At 44.6% G+C, this 12,759-nt stretch overlaps 1 protein-coding gene across 1 annotated transcript; it reads right to left on the bottom strand.

Moving 5' to 3' along the window:
- Window positions 1-370: 370 nt before the first annotated feature.
- Window positions 371-3,775, bottom strand: LOC119330132. Its single transcript, XM_037603250.1, has 6 exons — window positions 3,511-3,775; window positions 3,121-3,442; window positions 2,828-3,005; window positions 2,038-2,138; window positions 1,132-1,164; window positions 371-1,002 (listed from the first exon to the last, which is right to left on the bottom strand). Exons 2-6 carry the CDS (start codon window positions 3,195-3,197, stop codon window positions 828-830), a joined length of 564 nt encoding a protein of 187 aa, XP_037459147.1. The 5' UTR covers window positions 3,198-3,442; window positions 3,511-3,775; the 3' UTR covers window positions 371-827.
- Between the last annotated feature and the right edge of the window lie 8,984 nt (window positions 3,776-12,759).

Raw genomic sequence — 12,759 nt, 5'->3', positions numbered from 1 at the left:
AGATTGCAGTTGCACTCATACTTGCTATCTTTCTTTCCACTTTTGTTTGCTGCCTCACTTTTATTTCTATTTTTTGTGGAATGTGCACTGGTAAGTGATACATTATTCTAACATATTTGTTCATGACTTCATGTTGATGCAGAATTCTGTTGGGGAGAAAAGCAAGTGCAAAGAGGATGGGGGCTCTACAACAATCAGTTGCAAGGTGTGTATGGCTGTATGCCTAGTTGCTTAATGCCTACCAAATTCTACTTAATTCTGTTGCTTACAAGTCTCTAAGGCGTCGCCTCGCCTTATGCCTCAGCGCTTAGGCAGTGAGGCGCCCCCCAGCGCCTCGCCTCGCCTTACCGCCTTAAAAACATAGATTATCTCTCTTATGATGATAAACGTATGTACAACAACGGTTATTACAAGACTTCCAGCGCCCATAAACAGTCCAACTTATAAAGGTTATCACTAAAAAACATAGTTTCAAAAGATCAGAATTTATCCTTGGAACAAATCTTTCAATAAACTGAAAGCATCATACGCATAACGAAAGCACTGCCCTATAACAGAATGAACAAGCTAAAGTGAATGCAAGCATGCTTTTAGTGCTTAGTCTATAACAGGCGGGTAAAGTTCCTCCTTGTTCCCATGTTGTTCATCATCCCCTTTTGAAGAAGAAACATCGTCTCGATGTAAAATCATGGTGATTGACTCAAGGGAACAGAGAGCAAACACACCTCCTTCAAGTGAATTCAACAATTGACAGCTCCTTCAAACGAATTCAACAATTGATGTGCTGCAGCGAGCGATGGTTTATGATCTCCCTCGCCAAATTTTCATCAATCCGCAAACACATCAGGACACCCAAAAATTTGCCCCGTTACTAAATTTGCAGCATGAGAATCCTGACGAGTTAAGAAAAACTCGAATGAGCGTCCCATGTTCGTAGTCCTACGCGAGGCGGCGTCTTCAAAACCCAAAGTGCCACCATTTTCTTTATGTCCTGGAGAAAGGCTTATCATAAAATTTTGCCAAAAAATTATTAATCAGAAATAACATCACAGTATATCCATCCTCTTGCTAAAAACTATCTGAATCAAACAAAGATGTAATTTTTCAATATCAGTATACAAGAATGTTTACCTGTTGTGTGATGTTCTCCATCCGATTTGATTGCTGTAAGAGAAGGTAAATAAAATAAAACTATAAAAACGAGCAAATAAGCATCACAAAAGAAATCACATGGCAAATGCATAGTACATAAAAAGGTGCATGTGTGCTGCCACAGGACAACTTGTTTCATGAATTGTTACTTTAAAGAACTATACTGTTTTGCGGAAGATTAGCATATACTTCAGATACTATTTGAATAAATGTAAAAGGAATATAAAAGCACCTAAACATTTGTGTGGTTAGAATTCCAGAGCAAGAAATATACCATTACGTTCTTATGCTGCAAAGGAAATATGGAAAGATTTAAAAAGGGGAGTAGTAAGGAAATAGTACAACACGGTCTTCTCCACTACAACAAATGGCTATAATATCTTGTTCATTGTATTTATGAGAATAAGACATATTCACCACTTATTTGAAATCGGCTTCAAACTCCATGCGGTGTTTGATGTAAAATAGGTCACAAAGAAACAAAATTTTCATCTCACAATTTGATATGAAAAACTGGTTCATTTATTACGACGACTGGAAAGAAAATGTATAAAAACTAACCAGTGAGAGCACTGTTTGTGAAAAGAAAACATATAGCACCTCTCAAAAATAGAATCTCTAATTGTGATTTATTTACAGTACAGTATTTTGCTTCGGGATAATAACAAAATCACAACCATAATAGATGATTCTGAATACAGTCTGATGGTATTTAGTGTGATATAATTTTAAACTTGATCACTCAAAATAATATGGTTAATTATCAGAAAACGATGGTGTATGTGCATGCCAGCTACAAAGGTAAGCAACTAATGCATGTCATATAATCTAATCTATAGTATTATAGTCAGAGATTGGGATGGGGATGAGGATGCGAGCCCTCACATGCAATGCCGTCTGCACAGGCTTGTTTGCTGGCATCCATAGCTCCTGCTCGACCCTTCCACTGCAGCATCCCGGAGAGCACACCGAACGGCTGCTGGTGCCTGGCGGGAGAGCGCGTGAGGGACGCATCGACACACACACATCAGCAAGCAAGCACAGACGTGTGTATGTGTTAGGTGGGATGGAGAACGAAAATAAACCAGTGGAGGTGGGACGAAAATTAACCGTAGAACGGAGACTACCAAATGAAACATTAGGAGTAGAGATACTAACAATAAGACATACAGCTCGTCTACACGGACTGTAAATCTTACCCGATAGCTGTAGGATTATTGCTCCAAAAAACACAATGGCACACCCAACAAAAAATACCTTGCATGGCCAATGCTGAACGTGGAGTCTACACCAAATTTGACACTACTTTCAGACTCAGTTTTAGTCTGCTACGTACTAAAAGATCATACCACGAAATTAAAGAGGAATCCAGTTATCAGAGTAGCATGGTTTCCTTTCAACTTATTTACATGACTGATGGCAGCTGATCTGTAACACTTTAAAGTCAAATAATTTCAGTTAACCTATCTAGCTCGCAGCTTCCTAGCTAGTTAGCCTATCTAGCAACATACCAAATTGAATCAACACTAAAACTTATTTCAACATTTTTGTAGGGTAAATTTCTTGTAACCTATCCACACAAAATAGAGATGAACAATCCCAGTGATGGATCAAGACTAAAATTTCTTGCATAACAAAAGTGCAGTTAGAGACATGCGCCCAAGGAGGCTCTCACCAGTGGTGCCGGCCGTGATGGCTTTAGCACTTGTGCTGGGCATAGCGTCATAGCCATCGTCTGCCGACCGGAAGCAGCAAACCTCCCAGTCCAGCTTCCCTGTGCGGATGAGGACGACGACGACCCCGACGCTGCCGTAGTCGCCGCGGCGGCGCTGCACCAAGTACTGCTACCGCCCCTGCATTTGGTCGCAAACAATCGTTTAGAAACCGCAGATTCAGAAAGAAGGGGAGAAGGATTGCTCTCAATCTCACACCCATGAACAAACCAAGTCGCACAAGGAAGGAACTCACCAAGATCCGGCCAGCACGAGACCCGCCCGTGGCGGCGAGGTTGCCGCTGTACACGTCGTTGGCGTACGTCCCGTCATCCTCGTCGTCGGTCAGGAGCGCGCGGCTCCGCGGCCGCACGTGCTGCCCGTCGCCGTCCATCGGTGCCCGCGGGGATCGCTGAGTCGGAAAGAAGCAGGCGCCAAGGTAAACGACGTCGCCGCCGTGGAAGTCGGCCGCGAGAGGCGCGCCTAGTTGGTGTCCCGCCTCTCGCTGTCCGTTGCGCCACCAGTTGGTGTCCCGCATCTGTTGCTACTCGCCGACCCCTGCCATGGGAGAGGAGAACCTGGGGGCGCGTGAGTGCAGGCTACGGGGAGAAGATGGGTTGGGGCGAGGGCAGGGAGATAGCGTTACCTGGGTCGTCACTCATCGCTGTCGCGGACGCGGCGCTCCTGCTCGTCTACCTCCCACTTCGATCTCCTCCTGGAATCGGTGAAGAAAAGAAGAGACGGCAAGGGCGCAGATCCACCACTCCAATCAGATCCCTTCCATTCCCTTCCATCCCTTGGGAGAGGGAGAGAAGGTGAGGGGGAGGAGGAGGCCGCCGGCGGTGTCGCCATGGCCGGTCAGGGCTCCTCCCGCCTGCCCGCGACGGGAGGCGGCGGGGGCGGCAGCGACGGGCGGCGGCGTTTGAGGGAGGGGATCGGCGGCGGGGGCGGCAGCGACGGGCGGCGGCGTTTGAGGGAGGGGATCGGCGGCGGCTGCGAGGGCGAAGGGTCTGGTGTGGCGTCGCTCAAGGGCAAAGGCTTCGCTCGCTCGTTCGCAACGCACGGGAACGTCTGGCTAATTCTTCGTAGGTTAACCGTCGTAAATTATTTTCAGGCGCGAGTTTTTTTCGATGAACCGGAGAATTTAGCACAGGACATAATAGGAGCATACCGATTTTTATTTCCTGGTTCGAGGGCGGAGGTGGGAATAGAGGGGACGTGGGAGGTGGGATCGAGGACAAAAAAACCGTCTCTGATGGGACGAAAATTGACCGGCGGAGACTACCAACTTCTCCATTAGGAGTGGAGATGATGCAGTTGGTAGTCTCACTTTCAGGGTTTTTTTCGTCCCATCTCCCATGATTTTTTTCGTACCTCCTCCCACTTTCATTGGTTTTTTGTAGATTTTTTTTTCGTCCTCTCCCCCACTTCATCGGTTTATTTTCGCCCTCTCACACAACGAATGAAATCTGAACAGGTCAGAACTTTCCATACTGGCGCAAGTTATTTAGTAATATAGAATCAATCACGAACAATCTCTAAAGATCAAATCTAAATTAATTAATCTTATCTTAAATCACTCAATCACATTAATTAGAAAACAAATAATTCATTTTCAGAAAAATCGCTCAATCACATTAACCTTACCTTAACTCACGGATGGTAATCAATCTCCAAACAAAGAAAACAATACATCGAGGGAGCAGTAAATAAACTCCCTTTCTTATGACACTAGAAGAACGTCCGTGCGTTGCAATGGGGCCACATTAACTTTAAGAGTTTAATATTAATATTATCATACATATCAAGTGACATTGTCGATCTTTCTTACCATCAAATCCTAACACACACACACACACTCTCCCTTCCTCCTCCTTACTCTCTCTCCCCCTCTCTCTCTAACACACACATATCCATCTTATTGGGTACGAAACCATAATCCATCTATTTCACACACACACGCTAGTGCATAACAATATGGATTATGTGTATTATATTTGCCACCACAACTGAGGGAATTAATTTCATGTAAATCAGCCAGCCACAGCTCCAAAAATACGCGGAGGAGGTGGCCCAGGTCGGCGTTGGCGCGGGCCACGGGCCCGCTTCCAAATGCGTCTGCGCGCCGGCCACCCACGTCGGGTCCTTCAAGTGCCGCTTCCACCGCACCAACTCCCAGGGCCACGGCCAAGGAAGCCGCCCTTCTTCGCCCCTTTCACCGGTCGCGGCCAACGCGATGCCGCGGCACCCGGCCTCACCGTCCTCGTCCTCCGGCACCGTTGTGACCCAGTGATGTAGCCCAAGTATCGGCATCGAGAATCAAGAACGCTCGGCAACGAAGAGGGAAGGGAAGATCATATACATGTCATAAGAAAGGGAGTTTATTTACTGCTCCCTCGATGTATTGTTTACTTTGTTTGGAGATTGATTACTATCCATGAGTTAAGGTAAGGTTAATGTGATTGAGCGATTTTTCTAAAAACCAATTATTTGTTTTCTAATTAATATGATTGAGTGATTTAAGGTAAGGTTAATTAATTTAGATTTGATCTTTAGAGATTGTTCGTGATTGATTCTCACTAGTAGAAAAAGGGTCAAGCGTGAAGCACATTAGTGCCGGTTTGAATTTGAGCCGGCACTAATGTGTACATTAGTGCCGGTTCCAACGGCTAGCCGGGCCGCTGTCATTAGTACCGGTTCGTGGCGAACCTTTAGCATCGGTTCGTGCCACGAACCGGTACTAAAGTGAGTGATGGTAGGATGTTGTCAGTCGCCCCTTCAGCACCTTTAGTACCGGGTCCTATCACGAACCGGTACTAAAGTTCGTCCTACATAGACCCTTCGTCCACCCGAGCTCGCTCTATTCTTCCCCTTTCCCCTCTCCTCTCTGTTCTTTTCCCTCTTCCTCTCAAGCTCATCACATTTTTTGCCCAAGATTTGAAGGCCCCCATCCATTCAAATGATCACAAAGGTTAGCAACTCTTTCCTTTCATCTCTCATTGCTAGATTAGCCCGTGCAATGCTTTATATAGTGATTGATTTTTGAGTTTAGTAATTTGGAAGAATTATATATATGTGCTAGTATTTGATTTATATGCAATTTGAGGTCAAAAATAACACTTAGTTTTGCATATGTAGGTGTGGTTTACTTAGTACCTTCTAAATCTCCGTCGTAACCACCGTCGATCGCTCGCAACGTCCCGTCGCCGGCACCACCTTGTGGTGAGCCTCTTGTTCATGAAGTTTTATATAAAAAAATGATGTTTGTGTGATTTGGATATATAGTTACTCGTATAATTATCTTACCTATGCGTTGTTTGTTATGCATAGTGCCATGGTTTTGATATCCGTCCCCGTTGGCCCTCGTCCGGGTTATGATTCGGATATGGTATATTCTCTTTTAAAACTATCCATTGCATTTCGTGTTTATGAAAAATTATGCCCATCAAGTTGACATAGATATTTGTATGTAGGAGGTAGTTGAACCCGAAATTCCAACCGACCCTATTGTCGAGAGGTTAAATTTAGTTGAAAGAGAAAACAAGGATTTGAAGGAAAAATTGAAAAGAATTGAGGGGGAGAAGATGGAATTGGAGTTGCATGTTGTCGATGTCATCGATGATCACAAGATTAAGATGGAGAAAATGCGCTTGAAGATTAGAAAGATTAGAAAATATGCCATTCATAGTGAGGCTTGGTATCATTATGCTGTTGGATCAATTGTTACCTTAGTTGCGATCTTGATCGCATTTGTTGTTGCATTTAAATTCTTTAGCTAGAGAGTTATTTGTTTGTTGCATTGAATTGTTGTATGCACTTTATGTATGAACTTGATGTATTGTATTAATTTGATGTTTTCGGTGTTGTGTATTGAAGATGAGCCGGCAATGGATGTACGATGATCGATGCTCTCCCGAGTTCATTAATGGTATGCGTACTTTTCTGCTTGCGGCTGAGGCAAACAAGCGAGCGGATGGTTTTATGCATTGTTCATGTGCTGGCTGTAAGAATGGTCGCAATTACTCTATGTCAAAAACCATTCACGTCCACCTGTTTGAGTCCAGTTTCATGCCCCACTATAATGTTTGGACCAAGCATGGAGAGGGGTTATGATGGAAGACAATGAAGAAGAAGAAGACGACGACAGCTATCCTGGCCATGGGTTCCCTTAATACGATGATACAACAATGAGGGAAGAAGCTGAGCCGGTAATGCGGGAAGAAGCTGAGCCGGCAATGCGGGAAGAAGCTGAAGAAGAGGCATCGGATGAGCCCGTTGATGATCTAGGTCGGGCCATTGCCGATGCAAAGAGAAATTGCGCAAGTGATTTGGAGAAGAAGAAGTTGCAGGACATGTTAGAGGATCACAAAAAATTGTTGTACTCGAATTGCGTAGGTGACAAGAAAAAGCTGGGCACCACACTGGAATTGCTGCAATGGAAGGCAGAGAATGGTGTATCTGACAAGGGATTTGGAAAGTTGCTGGTAATGATAAAGGATATGCTTCCAAAGGACAACGAATTGCCCGAGAGTACGTACCAAGCAAAGAAGATTGTCTGCCCTCTAGGGTTAGAGGTGCATAAGATACATGCATGCCCTAATGATTGCATCCTCTGCCGCGGTGAGTACGAGAATTTGAACGCTTGCCCGGTATGCAGTGCATTGCGCTATAAGATCAGCCGCGATGACCCTGGTGATGTCGAGGGCGAGCGCCTCAGGAAGAAGATTCCTGCCAAGGTGATGTGGTATGCTCCTATAATACCACGGTTGAAACGTTTGTTCCAAAACAAAGAGCATGCCAAGGCGATGCGATGGCACAGAGAAGACCGTAAGAAAGACGGAAAGTTGAGAGTACCCGCTGACGGGTTGCAGTGGAGAAAAATCAAAAGAAAGTACGGGAAGGAGTTTGTAGATGACGCAAGGAACATATGGTTTGGTCTAAGCGCAGATGACACTAATCCTTTTGGGGAGCAGAGCAGCAACCATAGCACCTGGCATGTGACTCTATGTTTGTATAACCTTCCTCCTTGGTTGTGCATGAAGCGGAAGTTCATTATGATGCCAGTGCTCATCCAAGGCCCTAAGCAACCCGGCAACGACATTGATGTGTACCTAAGGCCATTAGTTGAAGAACTCTTACAACTGTGGAATGGAGCAGGTGTACGTGCGTGGGATGAGCATATGGGAGAAGAATTTGACCTAAAGGCGTTGTTGTTCGTGACCATCAATGATTGGCCTGCTCTCAGTAACCTTTCAGGACAGACAAACAAGGGATACCGCGCATGCACGCACTGTTTGGACGATACCGACAGCATATATTTGGCTAATTGTAAGAAGAATGTGTACCTAAGACATCGTCGATTTCTTACGAGCAGGCATCCCGTAAGAAAGAAAGGCAAGCATTTCAAAGGTGAGGCGGATCACCGGACGAAGCCTCGCCACCGTACTGGTGCTGATGTACATGATATGATCAAGGATTTGAAGGTGGTCTTTAGAAAGGGTCCTGGTGGACAACCTGTTCCGAATGACGCTGACGGACGCGCACCCATGTGGAAGAAGAAATCTATATTTTGGGACCTGCCCTATTGGAAAGACCTAGAGGTCCGCTCCGCAATCGACGTGATGCACGTGACGAAGAATCTTTGTGTGACCCTGCTTGGCTTCTTGGGCGTGTATGGGAAGACAAAAGATACACCTGAGGCATGGGAGGACCAGCAACGTATGCACGGAAAAGACGGCATACATCAGGGTCATGCAAGCTACGCTCTTACCAAAGAAGAGAAGGAAATCTTCTTTGAATGCCTGCTTAGTATTAAGGTACCGTCTGGCTTCTCGTCGAATATAAAGGGAATAATAAACATGGCAGAGAAAAAGTTTTAGAACCTAAAGTCTCATGACTGCCACGTGATTATGACGCAACTGCTTCCGGTTGCGTTGAGGAGGCTTCTACCGGAAAACGTTCGATTAGCCATTATGAAGCTATGTGCATTTCTCAATGCAATCTTTTATAAGGTAATCGATCCAGAAATCATACCAATGTTAGAGAATGATTTGGTGCAATGTCTTATCAGTTTCGAGTTGGTGTTCCCACCATCCTTCTTCTACATCATGACGCACGTCCTAATTCACCTATGCGAAGAGATTAACGTTTTGGGTCCTGTATTTTTACACAATATGTTCCCCTTTGAGAGGTTCATGGGAGTCTTAAAGAAATATGTTCATAACCGTGCTAGGCCAGAAGGAAGCATCTCCAAGGGCCATGAAAATGAGGAGGTCATTGAGTTTTGTATTGACTTTATTCCTGACCTTAAGCTGATTGGTGTTCCTGAATCGCGGCATAAGGGCAGACTGGATGAAAAAGGCACGCTAGGAGGGGAACAAATAATATGTATGGACGGACATTCTCTCATTGAAGCACACTACACAGTTCTACAGAATTCCGCCTTGGTCGCTCCGTATATGGATGAACACAAGAATTTGCTACGCTGCAAACATTCGGAGCGGTATGATGACTGGATTACACGTGAACAAACCAGGAGTTTCGCCAGCTGGTTGCAGACACGTATCATGCATGACACCTCTATTGAAGATGAAATGTACTTGTTGTCCCAGTTACCATCTTCGAATATAATGACTTTCAAAGGGTACGAGATAAATGGTAATACATTTTACACGATCGCCCAAGATAAGAAGAGCACCAACCAAATAGTGGTGTCCGCTTTGATGCAGAAACCAAGACAGAAAAGAAAACATATTATGGTTATATACAGGACATCTGGGAACTTGACTATCGACGTGGTTTGAAGGTCCCTTTGTTTCGGTGTAAATGGGTCAATATGACACGAGGCGGGGTAACGGAAGACTCGCAGTACGGAATGACAATAGTGGATCTCAACAATCTTGCGTATGCAGACGAACCATTCGTCCTAGCCAATGATGTGGCACAGGTTTTCTATGTGAAGGACATGTCTACCAAGCCAAGAAAAAGAAAAGATAAGGAAGCGAATGCATCGTACGATGAGCAAAAGTGGCACATAGTTCTTTCTGGAAAGAGAAACATCGTGGGAGTGGATGACAAGACAGACATGTCAGAAGATTATGAAAAGTTTGATGAAATTGCTCCATTCACAGTGAATATTGACCCGAACATCGCATTAAATAATGAAGATTTTCCATGGTTACGGCGCAAAGGGACACACGTGAAGAAAAAGTTTCACACCCAAAGATCTAGGATGTGATCGGCTTCACTATCATCACTTTCTTCTGTGTTTCACACCCAGGAGGGAATCTCTATAATAGTTAGGGTAGTTATGTGTTTTGGCATAGCATGTGCAAAAAAGTAGAGAGGGTTACCGCAAAAACTGGATGCACTTCGTGTACTAAATGGACAATCTCTTTCGAAATATCAGAGTTTCGGACGAAAACTCATCCGTTACAAAAGACATTTCATTTTTTAAATAACCTAAGCATTACCAAATTGAATATAATGATAAAACACATTAATATTAAACATAAAAAAAGAATCACTAAAAAATCTATTCTCAAAGTTAAGTTATTCACAAACTAGTGATTCATACAAATTTCAAATAAATCAAAATTTAAACTATTCAAATTTGTAAACTGCCGATACTAACAGAAAGTTTGTAATTTTTTGTACCTAAAGCAAGAATATTCACAAAGAAACTCTAAATACAGCCAAAAAAAAAACAACTCAAACAAAAATAAATAAAGCAAAAAAAATAAGAAAAAAAGCCCACCTACTACGCCACAGCGACCTGCATACGACTAGAAACCCAACCTGTTGTTGGGCCAGGATGCAGGCCCGCAAAGGCCCAGTAGGCCCACATGGCAGCACAGAACATTTAGGCCCAGTAGGTCTGCTTTGGAGAGGAGCTCGAGGAAGCTACCACACTGGGGCTTATAAACCAGTGCAGACGCCCCTCGGCTAGCGAGGTGGGACTAAACATTTCGCACCGCACCTGTGCCAGGGCACCCCCTTTAGTACCGGGTGGTGGCTCAAACCGGTACTAAAGGGGGGGGTCTTTAGTACCGGTTGGAGCCACCACCCGGTACTAAAGGGTGCGGTTCCCGCCGCTTGGCCTGGCCAAAACAGGCCTTTAGTACCGGTTGGTGGCTCCAACCGGTACTAAAGGTCCATCCTATATAACTAAACACTTCAAAAATTTCAGTTTCTCATCTGCTTCTTCTCCTCTGCCCCGTCGCCCGCCGCCCCCGTCTCCATATCCCTCGTCGCCGCCCCGTCCTCGTCGTCGCCGCCCCGTCGTCCCCGTCCTCGTCGTCCCCGTCGTCGCCGTCGCGCCGTCCCGGCCCGTTCCGCGTCGTCCCCGTCCCCGTCATCGCCGCCCCGTCCCCGTCGTCGCCGCCCCGGCCCGTCCCCGTCGTCGCATCCCCATCCCTGTCCCCGTCGTCGCCATCCCCGTCGTCGCCGCGCCCGTCGCGCCCTCCATCGCCTCTCGCCTCGCAGGTGAGCACACACACACATACATTTTTTTAGTTATAAAAATAGTTAGTTATATAGCATTGCTAGAAATGTTATAGAAATGTTAGAATTGTTAAAAAATTTTCTGTTTTCTAGTTATAGAAATAGTTATAAAATAGTTAGAATTGTTAGAAAATTTTCTGTTTTTTAGTTATAGAAATAGTTGTAAAAAAGTTAGAATTTTTTCTTTTTTTTAGTTATAGAAATATTAGAAATGTTATACAAATGTTAGTTATATATATAGAAATGTTATATTTTTTTTCTGTTTTTCAGTTATAGAAATATTAGAAATGTTATAGAAATGTTAGTTATATAGCATTGTTAGAAATGTTATAGGAATGTTAGTTATATAGAAATGTTAGAAATTTTAGTTATCAAAATCCAATCATTAAAAAAATGTTACTTTTTGCGGGCATATAGCTAGTATTTGTTCTCGACGATGCCCGGCCTGCATCCTCGCCGTCGACCCATCCGCGACGACGTCCGGATGACCCATGTCCGGGACTGGGCTTCGCCGGGCTGGCACTGGGAGGTGCTGCCTGGAGGGGCGCGCCGCTTGATAAGGAACCCGGCCCCGGGTCCCGTCGTCGATCCTGATCTCGTTTGGTGGCGTTCGCGTGGGCCAGTTTCGGTGCGGAGGGAGCCGGCCCCGCCGGAGGTGGTACGTCGCCGTGTCAAGGAGGAGGACGAGCACGTCCATCGCTACATGGTTGCGTTAGAGGGCGGCAGGTTCTCCAATACCTGGCAGTTTCTTCAGGGATCTCACTTCAGCTATGATCCTGTGAGGGTTCCTTCTCTTTGGGTGTTCACAGCCCGCGCCGCAGGAACCACGAGTGTCCTAGATTCTTCTGTAGTATTCGATCTTTATTAGCTACCTAGCCAGTGATGTACTCGATATATAATATTCGAGACGATGTATTCGAGATTATATATTATTCGAGACGATGTATTCGAGATTATATCTATTATTTGAGACGATGTATTGGAGATTATATCTATTATTCTAGATGATGTATTCGAGATTATATCTATTATTCGAGATGATGTATTCGAGATTATATCTATTATTTGAGACGACGTATTCGAGATTATATTCGATGATGCTTATTGTGTACTATGATTGATTCAGTTTTTCCTTATTAATTGATTGCATCCATGCATTGTAATTTGAAAATATTTCTTTTGGATTAGTTAAACAAAACCTATGGTGGACAATACTGGCAGAGAGGGAGAAGAGGACATGTTCAATATCATACGCAATCCTCGCGGGCCAGATGATGATCAGAATGAAGAAGATTATGACGGCTCTGAATATCTAAACAACACCGGGGAGGGTGATATGATATTCGATCGCGACGACCGAATTGATGAAGTCATGAACTATGACTATGAAAAT

The sequence above is a fragment of the Triticum dicoccoides genome, chromosome 7A (assembly GCF_002162155.2).
Source record: "Triticum dicoccoides isolate Atlit2015 ecotype Zavitan chromosome 7A, WEW_v2.0, whole genome shotgun sequence".
In the NCBI taxonomy this organism is placed as follows: domain Eukaryota; kingdom Viridiplantae; phylum Streptophyta; class Magnoliopsida; order Poales; family Poaceae; genus Triticum; species Triticum dicoccoides.
This window is presented reverse-complemented; position numbering and strand designations above follow the sequence as displayed.

Excerpts from the sequence above, each read along its gene's own strand:
- LOC119330132 (XM_037603250.1), bottom strand. The coding sequence starts at position 3,197 with ATGACGGGACGTACGCCAACGACGTGTACAGCGGCAACCTCGCCGCCA. Across the intron at positions 3,006-3,120 it reads CTCGTGCTGGCCGGATCTTG|GGGCGGTAGCAGTACTTGGT; the intron begins GTGAGTTCCTTC and ends GACCAAATGCAG. Across the intron at positions 1,003-1,131 it reads TGGAGAACATCACACAACAG|CCTTTCTCCAGGACATAAAG; the intron begins GTAAACATTCTT and ends TTTTATGATAAG.